Source organism: Podarcis pityusensis (assembly GCF_964106645.2).
Source record: "Podarcis pityusensis genome assembly, chromosome: 7".
In the NCBI taxonomy this organism is placed as follows: Eukaryota; Metazoa; Chordata; class Lepidosauria; order Squamata; family Lacertidae; genus Podarcis; species Podarcis pityusensis.
In genome coordinates this window covers 80,679,124-80,703,903 of record NC_138031.1, presented here as the reverse complement: position 1 = coordinate 80,703,903, position 24,780 = coordinate 80,679,124, and the positions used below count along the sequence as shown (strand labels likewise).

Below are 24,780 nucleotides of genomic sequence, written 5' to 3'. Positions count from 1 at the left end.
GCAGAAAAGCAAAGGGAAGGCAAACAGGCATGGCACTTCTTAGCTCCCCCTCCCTCTTTTCAAATATTTCTTCCATGGGCTGTGCAAATCTTGCAAAAGGGGAAGGGAACAGAGTTAGCACTTTTTCCATTCTGGAGCTTTTCCTGCCTTCCAGCCGGAGACCTTGTGAGGTTGAGCCTGCATTGGAACTGCCTAGTCAACTTTCCATTCTTGCTTTTGGTAACAGCCTCTGTTGGTTAATCATTTGTCATTTCAGAGCAACTTCATTAATAAGAGCTGTCCTTCCTTTCTTTGATTTTGATTTTTGCAAATGTACTGAGAAAAGGAAGAATTGCAGTCAGTGATAATAAAATAATAAAAATACTCAATTGATTCGGGGGGGGGGGCGAGTTCTTCCATGAACAGCAAAAACAGGAGGTGGAATGGCCTCAGAACTTCTCCCAATATCCTTAAAAAACCTAAAGAGGTGGGATCTATCCTCCTTCTCCTATCCAACTTTGTGCCACCACAGCTGCCCAGGCAAACCCTTCGTTGCAGAAAGGAGTGGAGGAATTAGAGTTGCAAGAGGCCCTGTGAAGTCCAGCAAGTGGTCTGTGCTGCAGAAACTCTGCTTGCATCAGGTTGGGACCTTAGATGGCTTAGATAGCTGCCTTTGCATTATGCTTCATAACGTCCTGGCTACCAGTCACAGGAGAACATGGACTCAGATGATGTCACCCCCCCCAAAAAGCTTTAGTGCTGAGATCTGTGATACATATGCAAAAACGCTGTTCAAAGGCGTAGCAGGCAACACAACATATCTTCGCAAAGGTGCAGTTACCCAACAGCACTGCAGGAGATAAGGCCACTCAAGCAAAGATGACATTGATCCAACAACAACATAGAAACCCAGAATTGTAGAGCTGGATGGGACCCCAAGGATCATAGTCCTGCCCCCTGGAGTGCAGAAATCTCAGCTAAAACTTCCAGGAAAGATGGCAATCCAGCCTCTGCTTTAAAACCTCCACAATCTCCCAAGGAAGTCTGTTCCATTGCCGAACAACTCTTGCTGTCAGAAAGTTCTTCCTGATGTTTAGTCAGAATCTTCTTTTTTGTAACTTGAAGCCATTGGTTTGGATCCTACCCTTCAGAGCAGGGAAAAAACAAGCTTGCTCCATCCTACATGTGATAGCCATTTAGATATTTGAAGATGGCTATCCTATTTCCTCTCTGTCTCCTCTTTTCCAGGCTAAACAAACCCAGCTCCTTCAATCGTTCCTCATACGGCTTGGTTTCTAGACCCTTGATCATCTTGGTCATCCTCCTCTGCACACATTCCAGCTTGCCGATATCCTTATTAAATTGTGGTGTTTGGAACTGGACACAGTACTCTACGTGAGGTCTGACCAAGGCAGAATAGAGTTGGGACTATTACTTCCCTTGATCTGGACACTGTTCTACTGTTGATGCCCCATCATGCAATCCTGGTATAAAGGAAAGAGCCAGCAGAGTTTAGCGCAGCCTGCTGTTCTGTTCTTTAGTCCTTGCTAATGTTCTGCCTGGGCGACTGGACCTGCTCCATCTGTTCACACCTCTGTTCATGCCTTCAGGACCTAGGTGAAGGGGTCGATGTCACTGCCTCCCGCAAAGTGGATGGCGGCAGGTGGGGCATCACCCCACTGTGAGCGAGCCCGCTGGAGCCCTCCCCAGGGTCTTCTGCAAACCACCCATCAGTGCCTTCCTGACTTGGGCAGTCCATGACACATAACTTCTTTCTAGAAGCTAGAAACGTGACTTTTTAAAAATGAAAGCTCAGAGTCGGGGGGTCCCTGCTGGCATGGGCCCAGGTGCAATTACTTCAATTGCCCCATTATAAATCCGGCCAGGTTAAGATCCCAGGAATTCCTGTAGCCTGGTGTCCAAACAAGTCACTTATCAATCACAGCGCTGACTTAATGCATTGGCTAAACATTCTGACAGGCAGGAGAAGACAGCCTGGCTCATTTAACAGAAATTGCTTAGGTTATGCTTCCTAGTTTGCTTTCTAGATAGGCCAACTTACCTCAGAGTCTGGAGCCTTCTTATGCACTGGGTTGGTGAACCTGTCCTAATTAATCTCCCTCCACTGACTTTAATTGAGGAGCAAGAGAAATGAAGAGCAGAAACAATGCAGCAATTGAATTCAGCAATGGCAATAGTACTTGAATTCAGCAATGGCAATAGTAGTCATGTTTCAAAGGTATCCTCTCAGTTACCAGTACATACTAATAACTTGGGAAGCTTTTAGATGCAGGGCTCTCTAATTCTGTGCATGCTGTACATACATGTAAGTCCACTGATTTATAGCAAAGAAAAAAATTGCAGGAGGGCTAAGAAAACATCACAGTAATCAAGATGAGAGAAGACAAGGTTTTGAATAAGGGGTAGAGTCATTAGAATTTTGGAAATATTATAGGAAGAAAACTGACAGTCTTTAAAGCTTCAGTAGGAATGTAGGAATTGTTGATTATAGTTCTATCCATATTGTACTGACCAGCAATGCCTCTCCAAGGTTTTAGACAGGGGTATTTTTCCCACCGCTACCTCAATTTGCCAGGGATTGAACCTGTCCCATGTAAATCTACACCATACATTTAAAGCACATGGCTTTCCCCAAAGAATCATGGAATCTGTAGTTTTTTAAGTTGTAGCACTACAGTTCCCACAACTCTTTGGGGAAAGCCATTCGTAATGTGAGGGACGCGGGTGGCGCTGTGGGTAAAACCTCAGTGCCTAGGACTTGCCGATCGTATGGTCGGCGGTTCGAATCCCCGCGGCGGGGTGAGCTCCCGTCTTTCGGTCCCAACTCCTGCCCACCTAGCAGTTCGAAAGCACCCCTAAGTGCAAGTAGATAAATAGGTACCACTTTATAGCGGGAAGGTAAACGGCGTTTCCGTGTGCTGCGCTGGTGCTGGCTCGCCAGAGCAGCTTCGTCACACTGGCCACGTGACCCGGAAGTGTCTCCGGACAGCGCTGGCCCCCGGCCTCTTAAGTGAGATGAGCGCACAACCCTAGAGTCGGACACGACTGGCCCGTACGGGCAGGGGTACCTTTACCTTTACCTTTATTCATAATGTGCTTTAAATGTATGGCAAACTCTTGAAATTTGCTGAGAAGACTCAAGGGAGATGATGCAAGCTGAGAGAAGGCAAAAGTGAGGGTTTGGGGAAACCCCAGTAAATTCTGCCTTCTGCATCTTAAGTTTGAAACACAACGATCCAATATCCAGCCAGGTATAGCTATAAAACAATGGGAAATATTAGTATGAGCAGAAGGAGAGAAAGAAGTGATCGTGAAAATGGTGTGGGATAACAGCGGCACTGTTAGCCAAAAGGAGAAATCAGATTGCCAAGAGGGAAAGGGAATGTCTGCACAACAAATGTTCCATCATCATAGCCATCGTCTCTCACACACCAGCAGCCAGTCAGTACAACCATATCTCTTACATGCCAGCCAAAGCTGGGTAGGGAAACATTGCTGTGGACGCCAGTCTCTGTGCTAGAGTCAAACAGCTCTCTTCCTTGGGGCCTATCTACACCATAAACATACAGTATATTGGTTTTATGTATTCCAGTGACCCCTGGGAATTGTAGTTTGGATGAGGGTGCAGAGAATTATTTTAGAGATGCCCAGCCCTAAAGCTCCCTCTGCTTGACAGATTCTGGTGTATTATGTGAAGGCAACATTTCTGATGAACCAGTTTTAAGTCTGGAACATGCATACACACTTTAAAATCAGCCTTAAATTGGCTTAATCAGAAGTCCCATGCTCTCCGCCCCTTGGTCCCCCATGGCGGCACCCGTGCTTCTTCCCTAGTTCCCACTCTCTGGAGCCTACTGTGAGACTGGTGCCCCTGGAGGGCGGCTATCTTGGAGAAAGAACTGTTCACGTGTGGCTGAAGAGAGACAATGGTCAGTATTGACCTAGCATCAGTATTGACCTAGCACTCCTATCAATAGGAGTATGGCATCTAGATCAAGGGAAGTAATAGTGCCACTGTATTCTGCTCTGGTCAGACCTCACCTGGAGTACTGTGTCCAGTTCTGGGCACCACAGTTCAAGAAGGACACTGACAAACTGGAACGTGTCCAGAGGAGGGCAACCAAAGGCCTGGAAACGATGCCTTATGAGGAACGGCTAAGGGAGCTGGGCATGTTTAGCCTGGGGAAGAGGAGGTTAAGGGGTGATATGATAGCCATGTTCAAATATATAAAAGGATGTCACATAGAGGAGGGAGAAAGGTTGTTTTCTGCTGCTCCAGAGAAGCAGACACGGAGCAATGGATCCAAACTACAAGAAAGAAGATTCCACCTAAACATTAGGAAGAACTTCCTGACAGTAAGAGCTGTTCGACAGTGAAATTTGCTGCCAAGGAGTGTGGTGGAGTCTCCTTCTTTGGAGGTCTTTAAGCAGAGGCTTGACAACCATATGTCAGGAGTGCTCTGATGGTGTTTCCTACTTGGCAGGGGATTGGACTCGATGGCCCTTGTGGTCTCTTCCAACTCTATGATTCTATAGCATATACCATCCACTGCCTTGACAGTCTGAGCTGTAAGGTGAAGTTCATGACCGAAAAGCTATGGTTGCTTTACCATGAGTGCTGTATCTCAGAGCATGCTGCAGCTGGGTCAATGTGCTCCCTTGAGCCCCAGAGAAAGAGACACACTTACTGGGGAAATGGCGAGGTTCATTCCGTGGTTGAGCTCTGCCCATCGTTGGTAGAGAGTGAGGGCAAACTCCATGTTCAGGTTCTGTGGTTCATGGTTGCGCTCACAGCCTCCAACGTTCGAGAAGCTACAGAAGGAGGGCAGTATGGGAACCTTTTACTCTATATTTGCAGAAACAAAAACAAAAAAAACATGAACTCGTTGGCAGGATTTAAATAAACATTTACAACTTTCTTTACACAAAAAAAGAAATATAACAATGTGATAGCATTATATACAAACAGCAGAATGTATCATTTGATGTAATAAACCAGAAATGGAAGCTGAGGGAAGTCAACAGGGAGGGGGGAATTGAAAAATGAATGTTTAGTATTGATATTGGAAATTTGTTTTGAAAATGTAAAATCAATACAAAATTTAACAAAAAGAAAAAGGAGGGTAGTGATGGAAAAGGGCAGCATGAAGGCAGATCTGCTAAAAGATGGTCTCAAGCCTACATTGCAACCTGCAATGGGGAAAGTGAGTCACCAACACAAATGACAATCGAACCAAATATGAACACAGCACTGTGAATAACCCACAAAAGTTACTAGCCTGCAAAAAGTCTTATTAGCCTGTCGGGAGCTGGCAGTGGAAAGGTGGAGAGCTGTGTTTCTATGCTGATTGGAAAGGAGGGAGCATCCTTCCTCTTGCAGCCCACTTGAGAAGGGGCAGCTGCCCCATCCCTTCTCCATCAGTCCGCTTTCTGTATGTAAATCAGACTGCCTACCCCCGAGGTACAGCCCTTCCACAAGTTCCATGGCTCCTCACCCTGAAATTTTACTACAAAGGAGCACATGAGAGGAAATCAGTTTACCTAAATTATCATCCCTACTGCCATTCTTTGGCTCTGGCTATCTCCCCCCCCCCCCGAATTTTTATTGGAAGAGATAGCAGGGATACCTCTCACCCTAGCAGCGATGACTTTGACTAGGTGACCTGTCTGTCTTCTCAGTCTGCTGTCCTGCTGCTCACTGATGATGGGCAACTTCAAGACCCCTCCTCTCCCTTCAGGTCTTCTACTACTATGTCATCTTCAGGGAAAAGATGAGAAGGCTAGCAATTATAATTATTTTAGGGACATTCTTTTTTTTTAATTTTTAGTAAATGAATTTTATTAGTATTTTCCACACAACAACACAAAAGATATCAAAAGATAACAATACACAACACACAAAAATCAACATTCGAAAACTAAAAAAGACAAACAAAACAAAACAAAACAAAACAAACAAATCCATATCTTACAAGTTAATATTCTTATATACACTGAACATATCCTTGGAAATACTGTCATATTTTCCTGGGCCATCTTCTTCCACCATCCTCCTCTGGCAGGAGGTATGCAGAGCCTATAGGGGAACAAAGAGCAACATGGAATATTTTTATTTTGCAGAACCTCGAAATAGGCCTCAGACAGTTACAGAGACACCTTTCTTAAGAAACATTAGGGACTAATACTACTATGGAAACAACATCTATATGCTTCCATCTGTCCTTTGAAAGAGGGGTGTGGAGCGGGTGGTCTCAGGGTGAGGTGAAATCTTATTTCTCCTTCCCAACCGGGAAAACACTTTTCCCAGCCTTGGAAGCCCAGAAAAGGAGAAAAATGTGAGAAATGAGGCTCACAGTTAGTACTCTCCTGTCCCTAAAAAGGTTTTGGCATTCACACATCAAAGCTCAAGAGGAATTCACTATCATCACAGAATTCAGATGCTGAGAGAAGTCCTATTTACATTTACATCTCCTTTCTCTCGCACAGATGAAATGATCCAACCATAGGAGCTCACCAGGCCTTTTAGTACTCTGGTGACCAGTGAGCCAGCAGAGGGAGGTGCCACAATGGCTTCTGTAAATCTGGGACTGTCTCTTGAAAATAGGGACACTTGGCGGGTCTGCTGAGGTGCCCAGATGGGAAACCACCAGGGAACCTATGATATGGTGCTTAGAATTATACAGACAAAAAGTACTATGTTAATAAATACACACACATATATATAAAGAAGTCCCATAGAATCCAGCTGAATACACCTTAATAAAAAAGTAATGCTGTATATAGACACTTAGAAGCCCCATAGAGTTCAGTGGGGCTTGGGTAACTGAATCCTGTAGCATGAGCACAGGCTTAATTATATATTGTTGCATGCCACCCCAATCTCCAAGCAGTGTGAGATTTCAGGGATTTTGAATGGTTCATATTTGGTTCGTATTTCCTTTGGCTGTGGTGTCTTTTAGGATATGTGGTTTATTTACACATATATACATCCTGAGCCTGCAGTGGAGGGGTTCACAGCATTAACACCCCAAGAAGGCCTTGCTTTCCCCCATAGCAGCAGCCTTGGATTGAAACAGAAATCCAACGTCCCTCTGTCTCCCTTGGCTCCCAGTTTGCTACTTAGCCTCTAGCTCACATCACTGCAAACTTTCAAGTCTCAACTCTGGCTTTGTCCTTTTAACTATCCGGGAGTTGGGGGAGCCCCTTTCCTTGTTCCCCTTAATGGCTCATCAGCACAGAAAGCTAGCCTGGCTTATATTTTAACACTTGCTGGATCTAGTGGTTAGAAGGGTCTTGGCATACAGCCTACTTCCTCACCACTCACCCAACCTCATAACAATATGCTTTACATTTTCTGTGGCTCACTAGCAACGTCTGCTGCTATTCTCAGATTTTGTTTACATGTTCCAGTGACTCGTAATTACTGCCAGGCTCATATAGATTAGATTATCGACTTTCCTCCCCACAAAATCTATCACATGGCATGCTGTGTGCAACTTCATCAAAAGGAAACAACTTATATTTGTTCCTGCATTTAAAACATTTGCAATCACAAGGGCTCAGACCAGGGTTTCATAAAAAGAAGGCACTTGAATCTGTGTGTCACACGTTGGAGCAAAAGATGATTTTCTGCATTCTCAGTTCATGCTTAAAGGGAACCCACATGTCTGAAAGACAATGGAAACCACATGTCTAGGCGCCTTTGCAAATTGATGCTCCTGGAGACACATCTGCCAGATCTTTCCAGATAGGCAAATGCCTTTCAAAACTTACAGAGGTGATTAACCACCTAGGGCATGATTGTGGGAGCCTTTGGGCAAAGGGCCCATACATTGCCCCCCCCCCCCCAATAGCAACGGAAACAAAAGAGTTGGAACGATAAATGAAAGGAGTGGTTGTTACCCTCTGGTATGATGTCCCAAAGTCCTCTACATGTCACAGAAGATTCTGGGACAGCATTGTCCCTTGTTTTCCAGTGGATGGCTAGAAAAACTAAAAGTTGTGTCAGTCCTGCTACTTGGAGCTGGGAGCCCAGTGTATAAAGTGAAAATTACTCTGAGTGCTCAGGAAGGGTTGACCTAGGGTCTGTTGAGACATAGCAGGAAACCATGAATGCCTGCTAAGTTCCTGAACCTGCATAAGCCTCAAGGTTGCGCTCCCCCTTGTGTGGTCGTAAGGAGGAAGAGATGGGAAGGTTTTCCTTCTGCAGCCCTCAGCCAAATTTTGTATAGGTGGCAAGGAGGGAAAAGTGGGGGATGGGGGTGGCAGAAAAGAAAAGAGAAGGAAGGGGGAATGGGGCTCCAGTCCCGCTCACCACTGCCATAGACCCCCTGGTATGTTATTGCTGAAGGAATTACAGCCCCTGACAGAAAAAAAAGATTCCCCACTTTGCTTTAAACTGTGGTTTGATCCTGTTTCAACAAACCACCATTTAAAGAAACCACATGTTCAGATGTAATGGGGAACTATGGTTAGGTTAAAAGCAAAAGCTCACCTCTTTTTTAAAATAAATATGTTCATTGGTGGCAGAGTATTCATCAATAAGAAACATCAAGTAAAACAGTAAAGGGGGTGGGACTGCAATATGTCTTTATAGAAGCCATTGGGTGGCTGCTGCAGGTAACTATGTTTTAGTGGAACCCCTAGATTCAGGGAAATAAATCACTGCAGAATGTCAAGTGTAAAGCTCATCTCCTTCTTCTGGGGTGGGGGTGAAGGCAGAGCATACGAGCGGAGGCTCATGCAGGATCACACAAGTAGAAGGAAACCATGGCTCCCTCAATGCATCTGATCTTCCCAGGTATCCTGCACATAGTGAAAATGGAAGTATAAAATGGGCCTCCATTTCCTGCATGGACAGGTGCTAGCAACGATACAAAACCCTGCAAAACCTATTTACCAGGGGGAGATATGGGTGTACACCAGTAGCGGTTATCTGCCCTTCCCAATGCCAGGTGTCACTGCTGGTTCCCAAGCTGGAGAGATGAAATGTTCAGGGAGCTCAACATGGTACAAGCCCAGCAGCAAGAGTGTTGGATTAGGTCTACCACTGTGCCTGCAGTGCACTGAGCTCCCTACAATTGACCTCTCTCCATCTCAGGAACCAGCAGCGATGCTTGATGCTCCGTGCACACCTGCACATGCACACACACAGAGGGAGTCTTCCATTGTAAGGGCACTTTGAGATGACCTGTTTCTTCAGCATGCACCTGATTGGTCTCCAGGGAGATTAGACAACCCTTCATCAACACAAGCATTAGCCCACATTTTCCATGCATTTTCCTTATTGCAAAAAGTCTCTGTCAGGTATTTTGGAATAAAACACTTCCTTTGTAAATTGCGTTTTGGTTTGATAAGAATGCTGATTGGTTTGTAGCAGTAGTAATAAAAATATTTTTTAAAAATACGACATAAAATCAAAGGGAGTGAAAGTGGATGTGGATTTGTTTGTAATGAGTTTTGGATAGGAAGAAAGGGTTGCTGAATCTTTAGGCTGGGGGGAACAATTGTACTCCAAATGGAAGGGTTCTGCCTTTATTCTTCAGCTGTAGACTGAGTTGTCAATCAATGTCAAAGGGTATGGGTAGTAAAAAATAGCTAGCAGCTATTAGTATAGGTCAGTTTTTATTTTGATCCAATTAGACATATTATTCAAATTGAGTTTCTGAGATAGATACTATCAAACTCCTTACTAGGGTATTTTTAGGATTACATTTCTTTCTGTAATATTTTATTGAATAATTCATCTGGTATTTACTTATTGCTTGTAAGTGCACACTCTGGCAGCCATCCACCAGCTACATAAAATCTACAAGCTAGACAATGGAAGGGAGTAAATGTTAAGAGACATGAAGAATTATATCTTTAAAGCCATCATATATTAATTGCTTAGGGTACCTCACTTTTGGCTGTTGCAGTGTTTTGAGGTGTAATTCTTATTACTTACTTTCACGTTGAAGAGAGTTTCCCGTTCCAATTATTCTCTTTCTTTTCCCAGTTCAATAATTGCTCAGGCATGGCTATCACTGCTTTAAACCACCCCCCTAAGTGCCATAAAACCTATATTGCAGCTGATCTGCACTGACTGCAATTATGCTGAGTGCATATAGTAAGTTACTGATGCTAATGGTTCAATTGCTACATCAGATTTTCCATAGCATATTAAGTGCTTCCATAGCATGTCAAGAACATAAGAACTAACCTGCAATAATGGCAGGTGCTTGATTCTGAACTCTGCAACCAATCCCACTAAAAATGGGGTGTCTGTAGCTTCATTTTTTGTAAAAATCCACCACACCAGGGATGAGTGGGGATATCAAGGGGGGACCACAGGGCTAAGGAACACAATATCACCTTGTATTATTCCCTGAAGGACCTTGAAGTGCACCCAGCTAACAGGCATCTCTCTGCAGCTCCAAAAATGGCAATGGGGACCCCACTGGTAGGGAAGGAAACAGCAAAGGCCCTCTTAGCCATTTTTAGCAATGAAACAGAGAAGCAAATTATGAAGCAAAAGGAGGACAACTGGAAGACAACACTGCAACCCCTTCAAACCACTATAGCTGACAGAACTGAACAGACTCAATCAAGGAATTGAGAAGACTTTTGAAACTGGGGCCCACCTGACAAACTGGATGTCCAAAATTCTGACCCACAGCAGGGACCATCTAATGAAACTCAGTGTTCTCCAAAATAAGGGGCATTGTCATAGCTTTTTACAGTGGAAAAATGAGCTGGCGACAGCTGCCCAAGAACACCAAAATTTTGCCTATAATGGCTTTCCTGTTACGATGCTGCGCCAAAGACAAATTTTACTGACTGCAGCATCAGTGTGAAACAATGGTCTTTTTTGCCCTTCTTTTAAAGACATTGCAAGCTTTTGTGGAGGCAGATAGGGGGAAACTTCAATATGACACACAATCCAGTCTTGGACCATAGATCAAGATCCAACTTATTTTTATTTATTATCCAATTTGTCATCCAGAGATCACAGGGCTGTTCATAACATTATGACCTATTGTCCTTAAAGGCTTTGCAAACCTATTACAAGCTCACAAAATTCGAAAGATGTTTGGTATTATATGCACCCATGACTTCACTTTTCACTTTTCACTCTTGGAGCTAGGCCTATTGCTTTTCCAGGAGATATTACCGTACATGTTTGCCTCAAATATTTATGTATCATTTATTTTATAATTGCCTATTAAGAATATTTCCCACTTGAAAAACATAAAGCACAGTGATTTTTTTAAAAGTATGGCTCAGATAAAAGGATTCCTCGCATCTTTGTGGATGCATATCTCTTTCAGTTGGGTGTTTGTATTTGGCATTGCCATCTCCTTCTTGATTCTGCTTCACCACCACTAAATATGATGGTTACTCCTACCTGTTGGTATCCACTTATTTTCATCCTCACCTGCCCTAAACATTGATTATTTAGCACAACAAGCTATTAGGCTGGACTGCTTTATTAAACACAAATTATAGGTTGTGTGAAGTGAGTAATATCTAATATTTATAGCTGCAATCCTGCACACACAGAAGTGTGGGGTTTTTTTTTAAAGCCACACTTGCATAACTGTGCCTGGGATCATTGTCTGCAAGTATAATCAAAATAATAATATTATAATGTTTTATGAACCATTTGTATATTATAAAGTGCTATTAAAATATAGATTTTTTCTTTAAAACATAATTAAATAAAATGATTTACAGTCCAGAATGGAATGTATGACGAGACAGACTGGGAGAAAGAATGAAAATTTGATATTATTCAGTTATACGTCAAAGGAAATTATGCTGATGTTATACTATGCAAAAACTAAATTGCACAAACATTTTTTAGGAAGTGGAACATTTTAAATATTGCTTAGCTTTTCAAAAGCTTCAGTATTGAGATAATTTGTAAACAATATTTTATTGGTGTTGATGCAAAACATTGTACTTGTATAGGAAGACTATTAAAGTAAATATTAAATACAGTGTTGATTTTTACAAGACTGAACTATTCACATTTTTAATTATGCAAATCAATACCATACGCCTCACATAAATAGCCTCAATTATGCATTTTATTCAGAATTCAATATCTGATGTTTTGTAGATGATGGGGATGGTGGGTTGTGTGGTTTTTCTTTTTGTCAGGAGATGTGCTGGGTAGATGTGCTACCACTGCCGAAGGAGGGTTACAATGTTTTTTTACAAGTTTCCTGCTGGACTTACTTAAAGAAAAAAAATCTATTTGGGTTTAAAGGACTCTGCAACCAATGGAGGCAATCACGGAAGGGCATGTGGTTATAACAGAACAAAGCCAATTATCTGATGTACATAAAGGCTATAGAAATGTTCCACTGATCTAGATGACTGCCTTTGCCACCCTGATTAGATGCTATCCTTGGGGCTCCACAGAGTTTCTGCTATCTTCAAAGAAGTGGTGCACAATATCCCAGCACCACACTCTGCCTATGTCACTGCATGTATTGACAACCTAGTCATCTATGGCTGCGTCTGGGAAAATAATCACCAAGCAGTCATCTGTGCTTCCTTAGAAGCTACAGGCGCCACTGCCACCACACTCAAATGCCAAATCAAGGCCAAAACTATCACCTGTTCTCAGGCATCAGACAGGCAAGGAGGTTTTGAAAAAAATGTATGTATACATCTAATATTTTATCAACTATGCTACATTCAGAGAACACTTGAGCCGTGCACAGAACAGAAAACAATACAGATCGTAAAATATAATTAAAATATTAAAAAGCAAGCATTAAAACCTGCAGAAATAAAATAGATTAATTTGGGAAGGCTTGAGAGAAAAGTGAAAACTAAAGGTATTGAGCCTTACTTTGCTCCTAAAAAAAGAGGATTTCATGAACCAGTGGTGCAAAGCCATTATGGGAGCAAGCCCAGCCCAAGTGACTGTCCCACCACCATGACTCTCCTTTTGCCAGTGAGGCTAGGGAGCTGTCCAAGTGCAATGTTTCCAGCACAGCAAGGGAGCTGTCCAGTACAGACACAGGAAGCTGCTAGGTGAGGTGCTGCCTCAAAAATGGCTAGGCACAAACAGCTGTTTCTGCTAACCAAGCCCTTTCTGGAGCACCAGCAGGGCTCTGACTCCTTTTTCTGGCTTTCTCTGGTCAAACAGGGACCAGGGAAAGACTCATGCTGTCAAATGCATATGCATGTTGTGGTCTAGTCACATCAGCTGCCATCTCTGCTCCTGCGAATGGTTTTGGGGGAATCTGAACCTGGAAGGTGGGACCAGAGCATGCTGGGTCCCCTGAAAATGTAATCCTCTGTATGTTAATCAAAGGGGGGTTGTCCATCTCCACTGATTCAGCTTAAGCTCCAGACACAATGGAATCAACAGTAGGATCCTCCTCTGAGGTCTCATCTGGTCCTGGAAACTGGTGGGGCATGGCAGTGATCCTGACCAAACCAGCTGTCAAGCCCTTGACTTTACCAGCTTCTACCAATGCTTTTTACCACTGTTTACCCAATGCACAGCTCTAAAAGCAGACCTGCTTAAGGAAGGGAAACATAATCTGGTTCAGGAGACCTTACTCTATGAAAAAGCCTATCACCTTCAGGCCTGGCCTCACTAGTTTCCTTTTCTTCCTATATACTGATGGCTAGTAGCACTACTGGCCAAATGTGCAGAAAGATGTTCCAACATTGAAGAAGCCCTCTCCATCAAGTGGATCATTCCCTCCTTCCACTGTTACCTGACTTATACCCCCTTCATTGTGGCAAACTCTACTCTGACAGTTCATGTAGAGCACAAAGCTCTGCTCACTGTGCTGTTTTTTGGCTTTACACTCTTAAATATTTACCATGGGACATATAGGAAGCTAACAAACCAAACTGAAGGGCTGTAAAAGGGTTCCACTTTGGGCTGCGACTCTGCACAGGCAACTATTGTTTTCCTGAGCATTCTTAGTTTTGACTTGTCTCCCGGTTGAGCCATTGGTGCTGACTCCTGGCTTGACCCCTCAGCTCTGACTCCTAGACTGACCTCTTGGTTGACCCTGGCGCAACTCCTGGCTCCAACTTGACAGCTGCCCACAGCTCAATTCTGACATCAGTCAATTTTATTTCCTCCCTCCCTTCCTTCCATAGAAAAAAAAACAGAGGCCCCATTCTGCCAACAGGGCAAAGACCCTTGCTATTTGCCCCTGAGATCAATAAATAAGACCCCACAGACACAAAAGCCACATCTTAAGATGTTCATTTTTAAGTGTACAGTACTTCTTTTCCCCCAGCAAGGCGGGCAGCAATAAACAGAAACCTAATTTTTGCATTCTGGTTCAGATGTTGATAGACCTGGCAATAACTTTGGGAACATCTGTCGCCATGCGTAAGATGTGCTGTTGTGACTGGATCATGCATGCATGCTGACTATTTGATTCTATAAGCTGACATAAAGCTTAAGCCTCTGCGTGTTTACTCAGAAATAAGCACTACAGCAGGCATTGGCAACCTGGTGCCCTCCAGATGTTTATGTTGCCTGTGACTAGTTGGGGTTCAAAACATCTGGAGAACACCAGATTGGCAAAGTCTGCCCTACAATTTTCAACTGAGCTTAGTCACAGGTAAGTGTGCATAGCACTGCAGACAAAATATATTGGTCTTTCCGATGAAAGAAAGAAAGAAAGAAGGAAGGAAAGAAAGATTACTGTCTCACCAGATGGTGACACTAAGCAACAGTTTGCAGTAGAATAGGATAACAGTCCAGTGAGGCTTTAACTTATTTTTTATTCAAGTGTTTATACACAATAGCTACCCTAAGATAGTGAAGTATGGAGCCAGGTTTTGAGAACATGTGTAACATGTTGCACATAAAGTAAAGTGAGAGCCACACATCAAGTTGTACATATATTGCATGTATTGCATGCAGAGTCAATCCCAGACTTCAGGAGGCCTTTGGCAGCCAGCTGCCCATGCCACTCTCAATGTAAATCTGTGGGCCGGGGCATTATATTTTGGGTAAATTCAATTGGCAGATAGCAACTATGGATGGGAGTGAGCTTGACTCCTATTCAGAAGCAACAGCACTGCCCTTCCAGTACTAAAATGATTGTTGGGGACCACTGGGGAGGATGGTAAGTGATGGCACAACCAGGTCAAATCCTCCTGAGCTACTGGGACCCTCAGCCTGTGCCCAACCTAGCTGGCTGCTGGCACCAGAACTGATTGCATGTTTGGATTGTCTCAAACATCTCCTCAAAGGCAGAACTTTAATCACTGCTCACAACACCCCAATCACAATCCTTTTCCGCAGAGTCAGTTTGCATATGCAGCTGGCTATTGCAATATCTGAACTGTCCCTCTTACCCAAATGCACACACCTGCAGGGAAAAATAACTGAGTAGTGACTCCATGTGCAGTCTCGATTCTTCTCCCTGCTTTAAGATTCAAGAGGGCCCACCTCCAAGGACAATGTGACAGCATAATAAAATATCATGACCACTTAGTAGTAACTAAACACCTTAACAAAAACTGCCGATCTAATGTAGTGAGCTCTACCATGTCTCTAGCTCGCCTGTAATATATATAAGCCCGGAGGTAATTGCAGCTTGCACACTGAAGATAGAAGCTAAGCACCAACTAAATTATGATTAATGAGAGATTAAGGATTAGTCATAATGACAACTAAGAATTATACTTCGTCATTATCTGTTTTGGTCACAACGACACAGAAAGCAATCAAAATTTTCATGCAAATCCTGCACTTCTGCATTAAAGTAATAATGAGATTATTCCAGTGGAGCAAACCAAGAGTCAGAAATAATAGATTTATTGAGTTTTCAGGAATTTAAAAGACCTTCTTTGCTGAATAATAAATTCACTTGTTTAACCTGTCTCATATATGTTCACTGATGTCCTGGAATATGAAATTGTTCAGTGTTAATGAAGTGTGATATCAACAATTTACTTTATATTTTAATGTTATCTGTCATGTTTATAGTGGGCCTGAAACTCTGCTCTTGCTATTTCTTGCCGACGATAGACCACTTTCCCTTGCCTCCCACTCTCTGCTTGCCTCACCTCACACCACCCTTCAGCTCAGTGGGAACTAGCTCTGACAGTGACATCAAGTCATTCACTGCAATGCTTCATCTTTATATAGTTACAACAGTTGGGTTTCTTCACTGGATAATGCACAGAACATTCTGACACTTTAAGGATCTGCTGTGCAGGTTGCCAAGAAAAATAGACATGACTATTCCAAAGAAAACTTCTTGTCAAGAACTTTATCAATAAAATTAATCATACTCCTCATAACCCTCTAAAGAGAAGAAAAATTAAAAGGAGCAATATATACTTGTGATACGATACAGAGGACCCCACACAAGTAGAGTGTGCTTTATAGGGGATGCACAAACACCACTTGAACTTTAGATTTCCAGTCATCTGCACCCAGCTATATAACATTATACTTTCAGATTCTAATTGTAGCTTTATAGATACTATGAAAACAGTCCAGCCAAAATTAGGAATTATGCAGCACACCTCTTTTATAGTGTGGATTTAGAACCATTAAGCTCACAACAATATCTAAATAACTCTTCTGATTAGTTGCCTAGACCTCTGATATCAGAGATGGAGCTTCTGTTTCCACTGGTCCATAGTACCATCCATCTTCATTAAGAGGCTGGCTTTTACTGGCTACTTTTATTAATTTATTTTGCTATAATGAAATATAATTACTATATGATTTGTTATTATTGTATAAATCAGTCTTCAGCATTGCCAACCTCCAGATGTTTTGAACTACAACTTCTATCAGCCCCAGGCAGCACACAGCAGTGGTTGGTACAAAGAAAATTAAAAGTAAAACAGAGGAGACAAGATGGAACTCTAGAAGATTATACAAGGAAGGGAGTGCAGGTAACATGAGCTCTCATCCATCATTACTTTTTGTGGTCTTTCTACCAGAAACTAGAATAACTACTCAAAAGCAGTCCCATGAATGTCCTGTCCCCAATTTTAACCTTCAACTCCCACAATTTAGTTATCAACATCTAATGATCCAAATGCCAAAGAAACAGGGTATCAATAGAGTGCAACTTTCATTACTGAAATCTACTGTAAGCTCATCAGACAAAGCCACAAGCACAGTCTCAGAAAGAAGATTAATCTTAAAACTACCAAAAGGATGAAGAAATACGACGTTTTACAGAAAGCTGAGATCAAGAAGATTGCTTCGTCAGAGAATATGAGCAGTTCTACAGAACGAAGAAGCAAACAGCTTCATGCTACTGTAAATGACGGTCCTTCCAAGGAATTGTGGGGCAGGGGGGGTGGAACTCTTTAAGTCTTCACTGTTCTTTGGAAAACCTGTCAAAAATGTAGTTTCAGATTCACCTAACTCTTCAGAAAAGAAAATGATGGTAATAGAAAAGCTTGTCATTATGACAAGAATCCAAGGAAAGAAAGCACGGGAGACTAAATTGCTGTTTCTAATTCTCAACTCTCCAAATGTGTGGAAGCGGTGTTTTGAGGGGATTTGTTTTCGTTCTTAAGTATAGGGACATTATATGTATTTGTTCTGGACTGGAACAAGTAATTACTTATGTTAAAAAAGCAAACAACAACAACAAAGATGAAGATGTAGAAATGTATGTGACATTTCCCTCCCTCTGGCAAAAGAAACCTTGCTTTGTTCAGTAATCTCATCCCAATAATTCAGTTGGTGTCCCTACATTTTGTAAAAGAAAATGTGCCCGAGATCTATTATTTTCCTGCTAACTATTATAAATGGGTGGTACAAAGAATGCAGAGCTCTGAAGATGTTGAGTGCCTGAACATAATCTGGAAAGCCTCCTTGGTGTGATAATACAGTGGCATTAAAATGCTGGAAAGGAAAATGTAGAGACCATGCTTAAAATGGTTAAAATATTCACCTTGGAGACTGACATTCTTCCCAAGCTGCAAGAAGCTCTTTAAAAAGAAATTATAATGAAACATTAATTCGAAAATGATCCAGTCTGAAATATTAATCACAGACAAAAATAATCACAGCTGTGTAATTTTGCAGATGAAGGCTGTGATCCATAAAAGTTCCCTACTGCCCACGGGTACAGTGCTCCATTTATTCCTCTGCTGTAGTTTGCACAGGTAGCTGAACCTTGTCAAACCCCAGCCACACCTGGGGTTGAGAGATCACAAATCTCTAGTGCCACATCATCTGGTTGCAACAACTACGTCTCCCAGCTGGGGAAGAGGATGCTGCAGGCGTATGGCTCCTCAGCAGGTGTTATTACAACTGGCCTCATCAGTCATGCGGCAGAATTTATTATTGTCATGCAACATTTGGGACGTGTAATTTCTCAAGCTCAGGTATGCCTGGAACATTCCAGGGATCAGGGGCTGGTGGGTCACCTTGCAGTGCTCTGCTGCATGGTTCTGTGGGTTCTTCTCTCCCCCCTTTTATTGTTTGTTTTTCAAAGTATGTTTTTTGCTGTATTTTAAGTGGATGTTTTTAAATAAGAATAAGAATAAACATTTTGCATATTACAAAATACAGAAGACATACCTAAATTAGTAAATGGTGTTATGTGCATGAAGGACATATCCATCTCAAGCTTTTCTGGTGTTTTCACTGGACTGCATTGGTATTGCATGCTATCCTAACAGCACTGGTGTTGTCTTGGGAGACAATGGAGGAGTGCATCTTTGGGGGGTGAAGTGAACCCATTGGAGAGTTACAGTGCCTGCTGTGGCTGTAGAGACCGATAAAGGAGAATTGCAGTTCTACTCAGTCGGTAGAGCATGAGACTCTTAATCTCAGAGTTGTGGATTTGAGCCCCACATTGGGCAAAAGATTTCAGTATTTCATGGGTTTGGACTAGGTGTCCCTTTTTTATTATTCTACTGTTAACTGAAGGTGAGGATCTGGCTCATTTGTGAATTTCACAGACTCGTGTCCTCTTCATTATTCATGTATGTAATAAAGTCACCGGAAGCTTTTTAAAACCGATTTTATTATTGCAGTTTATCCCAATATTGGGGTAAAGGGGGTGAATGAATGAAGTGACTTTTTTTGGGGGGGGGGAGTAGGAAATAATAAAAAGGAGGGAGAAAAAAGTGGACAAAGTTGACCCAAGAAATGTTGGTGCCTGAATCTAACAACAAGGTGGTGTGCCTCCAAGTGGATTGAAGTAAGATTCAACAGTGGCGATGGGATAGCATCGTCTGCTGTAATTGAGGATAGCAGACTAGCTTAGGAAACAGAGGGCAAGATGGACAGCAGGCTAGCTTAGAGAGTATATGACAGACTGTGCAACACACACTTCATTCTGTCCTCCAATATCTTGCCCGTGCTCACTGCCCAAACACCCTGCATCTGCTGCCTGAGGCAGCTGCCTCACTCTACCTAATGGTGGGACCAGTCCTGAAGGGTTGTAGAATTTCAAAGAAGCAACACACAGCAAACTTATGACTATAGCAACATAGGAAGCTACCTCATGCCAAGTCAGACCATTGGTGCATCTGTTATTGAGCATGTCTCAATAAAAGCTGAGCAAATGTCTTCACATTTGTCCTCTTTGCACATATGTCAATACTTTGCCAAATAGGGACAAATAATGCAAATCATTAATCCATTGTTGTGTGCCTTCTTTTTTTTAATGTTGGAGAACCATACACTGAACCATTCCTGTTGCAAGCATGAGTCACTGCTCATGATGGCCACACAGATTTATGGAGCAAGCCTGGGCTTTGTAGTTAATTACAGCTGTGAGTATAAAGTGCATTATTAATAGCAACTGCAATGTTATAAAATTAGAGTCATATGGGCAAATGCTAAAAGCAAGGAAAACATATTTATAATGAATATGCTTCATTCACTGTTGTTGCCTGATATGAATGAAACACGTTAAGTATAATGAACTTACACCGATAGCACATCCTAAGGACTCAGGAATTTGTTCATGGCATCTTAGCTAATAGAACTGAGGAGGAAATACAGTGAAACACGTAAAATATTCATTACCCGTCATGAGAAAGGCACGGTGGGAAAATAGGCGGGGGAGCAGATTTTCATGTAAGGCCATCATTATAAATAAGAATGGAGATTGTTCAGTAGTTCAAAACTCAGCTCAGGTTGCAAGCAGAATACATGACCAGCATAAAGGTTATTCTAATTACAGCTGATAATGAAGTTTGAGAGAGTAGGTGATTAATGAAGAATGTTTGTGTTATAAGAGCTAATAATAATGTTTCCAACGATTCACAAATGCCATTAGGTTATGGTGATCAAATCCCTGCTTTGTCCGTTACAAAAGTCTGTGTTAATAATTAGGATGTGTGAGCTGTGGAGATGAAATGTATGGAATAATTTGTGTTGCAATGTTGGGAACAGCCATCAAAAGAAAATAAAAATCTACTGGAGGTAACTAGCAAACTATGACAAGTATATATTGTTTCGAATGTCTACCATGCAGATCATACAGTCAAACTGTCCAGTTTGAGTTTAAAATCGTGTGTCCCTACCCTGAACTAACTGCAGTTTCCAGACCATTTTCAAAGTTAGCCACACTTATAATGTGGTACATAGGTAGTTGCCTTATACTGATACTGAGTCCATCTAGCACAGCATTGTTTACAATGACTGACAACAGCTCTTCTGGGTTTCAAACAGGGGACACTTCTAACCCTATCCAAAAATGATAATGATTTAGACTTCCTAGCCACTTGCTACATACACAAGAGATCTTCTCCAGGACAGAGGTGAAAACTGCCTATAAAATATAATGGAGAAGTGTCAGGTACCACAGGTCTATGGAAGTATCTGGATTTAGCGCTGTCTAAGGCTACTTTTTACCTTCTTTTTTGAAATAAAAATTGGTAAGTCTCTTTTTTATTTAGACCTTGGTAAATATAGATCACACATCCTTTCCATCTTGGCATGTTTTATTGTTGACTTAGTGCTGGCTTGGTCATGTCCACAGAATGCTAGATGGCAGGATTCCTAAGGACATGCTCTATGGCTTCCGCACCAGGCCTGTGGGTAGACCAACTCTGCCTTACCAAGATCTTTGAAAATGTGACATGAAGGCTGGCGACATCAGCCCTGCCATGTGGGAATCCCCTGCAGACGACCACGGTGTCTGGAGACAGGCAGTCAAGTTGTATATCCATAGCAGTGGCCAGAGGAGAAATAACTGCTGGGAGGAACGCAGAAATGGCATGGTACATCTGGATGCCTTTATCTGCCTCAGCTGCAACAAAACATGTCTCTCCCGCATTGGTCTCTACAGCCATAGCAAGTCCTGCAACCTTCCAACAGAGGGGCACTCCCCTGAGACAGACAGATGCCAACACAGGACAGTAAATCACATAGCTGTATCCTATATTTCTTTATCGGAAATGGTGATAACTTATCCTTTTTAAAAACTTTTTTTAAAAAAAATTGCAACCATCAGTCATTATTTTTTTAAAAATTAAACAGAAGGTAATGATGAAATCCAGGATTTTAGTGTGACCCTGTTTGGGCTTCAGCATTTTACCTTCCCTGCCACAATCGAAGTAGCAGCTCTTTGGTCTTTTTGCTTTAAAAAAAATAATGAAATGAGTTTTACGTTGTTTTAAATTGGCCTGCCACAAAGCCAGAAAATATCATTAACTTCCTAATGCTCAGGTTGGGGATAGGTGACTGTATATGGAAAAGATTAGTTCAACTAAGCAGAAGTGGGTTTGTTTGTTTTTAAATATACACAATCAACTTAAATTATAAAAGAAAAAATATTTGCAAAGCGACATTTAAGAAGGGAGAAATCTACATGCTTTATATGCCACTGCTGGAAGCCCCATAAAAGGGAATACAGAGCACTTCCACTTTTTCACCCCTCTCCCACTATATTTATGTTAATATGTTATTATTATTAATGTGAAAGGGAAAGTAGAAGAGAGGCATTTATAATGTGAATGAGCATTCTGTCTAATGTGGGCTTTACATTCACATCACAAACCAACTGAAGCAATACATTATATATACATTACCAGAAACCAGGCAAGTAAGTGAAAAATCAAAAGAATGCAGGATATATAATCTATAGTACTGTATAAACAGCATTGGCAATGGCATGGCACTATATTAAAAAGAAGTATGCCTTCCAATAAGTTAGATGAACTCTTCAAGAACAAATTCAAACTCTTCAAATTCCACTGAATTCCTATGCGTGGAAATTTCAGGTTATATTATGCCCCTAAATAATGTGCTAAAGATGCATATAAAACAAAGTTACTTCATTTAGCTTCAAACTGACTGGCTAAATCTCACATGAGGCAGAACACCAGGAAAAATTGTATAGATAGGTACAAAAAATGTTTGTGTCATGGAACTGATGAGAGAAGAGGTGACTATTGATTATTTTCTCCTAAGGGGTGCCATGTTGCAGTCGCTAAAAAAGAAAATAAAGATTCTAGTAACTGTTCCTTCCACTAGCTCATTTTGTTAGTAAATGATTATGCTATAGTTTGTGCCAAGATGTCAGAGAAAAGACCTGTTGAGACTTGTTTGATGTCAGCGCCTGGAACAAGATCACATAATTTCTATATTTTAATCAATACCAAGCGTTTTGGCGATTTTGAATGCACAACATTCCTTTGAAAGTTGAGGCTTAAAACAGCTGAATAACAGTTTTTTAAAGGTACACCAGTATCAAACATTCACTTCGGATGGCTGCTTTTGTTAAAGGCTATCAATTACCATTTCTCTGATGGTTTTATCCATAGCCTTGTTAAACCAAATCACCAGAATTTAAGACAAGATACTACATCAGTGTAATTGAAGCTCCTAAAATCTAGCAACGAACAATGGACCAAAATTAAGCATTTTTAAGTCCCAGTTATTGCAATGAGAAAGATCTAAGCATATGTTTAACTCTCCCGTGGATATAAATGGGATTTAAAAATGCTTAACTTTACTGGATTACACCTACTGACTTTTGAAAGGCTTTCCAAGAAAAGGCAAATTAAACCTGCTGCAGAAACTATCATGTTATATATTTTGTGTCCCTAATTATTGGTGAGTACTAACACATCATAAATGCCTTTACTAAAGTTCTGTTCAGATTCAGTGAAGCTAAGGTGATGTTCTGAAACAGGTAAGTGTGAAACTTGGCACAGATAGGATGCTCTGAAATAAGTAGGATTCCAATATGAGGGTGGGTGAGAAAAGTAATTATTTTAAATTTAAAATAAAAGGCACCTGGCTACTTTAGTCACTGTGCTAAATAGCCTTGTCTTACTGTCTATTTTTAGTTGTTATGATTGTTGACCAAATCATGCACCTCTTCAAATTATTTCAGGATGTCAGTATTGGAGCCACAGCAATCAGGACAATATGAATGAGCCAAGATGTATCTCAACTGAAGAGAGACGGAGCCCACTGGAAATCATGGAATGGCAAAGATGGAAGCAGAGACAGTCAAGAGACAGATTCCAAAACACAGGAAACTGTGAACTACAGTGGTACCTCAGGTTACATACGCTTCAGGTTACATACGCTTCAGGTTACAGACTCCACTAACCCAGAAAGATTGCTTTGGGTTAAGAAGTTTGCTTCAGGATGAGAACAGAAATTGTGCTCCGGCGGCAGCAGGAGGCCCCATTAGCTAAAGTGGTGCTTCAGGTTAAGAACAGTTTCAGGTTAAGAACAGACCTCCGGAATGAATTAAGTACTTAACCCGAGGTACCACTGTATTTGTCCATCTGCTAACCCAGTACTGTCCACTCTGATTGGTAGCAGCTCTCCAGGGTCTGATACCAGTACGGTGGTACCTCGGTTTAAGAACAGTCCCGTTTACGAACTATTCGTTCTAAGAACTCCGCAAAACCGGAAGTAGTGTTCCGGTTAGCGAACTTTACCTCGGTCTATGAACAGAAGCCGAACGGTGGAAGGGCACCGGTGGCAGAAGGCCTCATTAGGGAAAGCGCACCTTGGCTTAAGAACGGCTTTGGTTTAAGAACGGACTTCTGGAACGGATTAAGTTCGTAAATGGAGGTACCACTGTATTGATCTTGAGGTATTTTGTATGCATGAATGTGATTTGCCACTGAGCAATGAAATCATGAGTCAGGCTATTTGTCCACCTAGCTCAGCACTGACTGCACCTGCCTCTTTCAACTTTGGGTTCCCAGATATTGTCAGACTACAGTTCCCATCATTCCCAGCATGGCCAGTGGTCAGATGATGGGAGTTGCATTTCAAGAACATCTGGGAATCCAAAGTTAAGAATGGCTGGTCTTTACAGTCTGGCAATGGCTCTCCCGGTGTGCAGACTCTTCCAAGATAGTGGCGACTGAACCTTCTGCATGCAAAGCATATGGTCTAGCACTGAGCTACAATCCTTCCCCTTAATAAGGTTAGTCAGGTGCTATGGAGAACAGGAGCTGAGGTCTTAAGGCACAGAGTTTATCCACAGCAAGCAATACAAAAGAGAACCAGACCTAGAATCAGGAGGTGTAGAGTTAGGTAATCCATCCAAGGCTAGAGAACTGGGAAGTAGAAAACACAGGTTGAACAGAGAAGGAATTTGCGGACAATGGCTGGGGACAACACCATACCTTTAAAGCACATCTCCTCTCTCCACAAAGGATCCTGGGACCTGTAGTTTTTTAGGGATGTTGGGAACTGTAGCTCTGTGAAGGATAAGCTACCATTTCTGGGATTACTTTGTTTTTAAATAGGAGGATGGATATGCAGCAAACATCTGAAAATATTTATGATCGGGTCAGGAGGAATCAATGAGGCCAGCAGGACAGGGCTGAACC

At 41.9% G+C, this 24,780-nt stretch overlaps 2 protein-coding genes across 3 annotated transcripts in view; one reads left to right on the top strand and one right to left on the bottom strand.

Annotated features, from left to right (window-relative positions):
• Window positions 1-24,780, top strand: part of ABITRAM (actin binding transcription modulator) — a 113,173-nt gene that overhangs the window by 60,106 nt on the left and 28,287 nt on the right. The window lies entirely within an intron of this gene.
• Window positions 1-24,780, bottom strand: part of TMEFF1 (transmembrane protein with EGF like and two follistatin like domains 1) — a gene marked incomplete at its 5' end in the record, with an annotated part of 103,558 nt that overhangs the window by 77,188 nt on the left and 1,590 nt on the right. The window contains 3 exons of one of the 2 annotated variants that reach the window (XM_081014934.1): window positions 4,689-4,846; window positions 5,635-5,758; window positions 5,973-6,076. The exons of the other annotated variant lie outside the window; for it this stretch is intronic. Coding sequence (XP_080871060.1) covers window positions 4,689-4,731 — 43 coding nt within the window. The remainder of the gene's footprint in view (window positions 1-4,688; window positions 4,847-5,634; window positions 5,759-5,972; window positions 6,077-24,780) is intronic. 2 annotated transcript variants of the gene reach the window in all.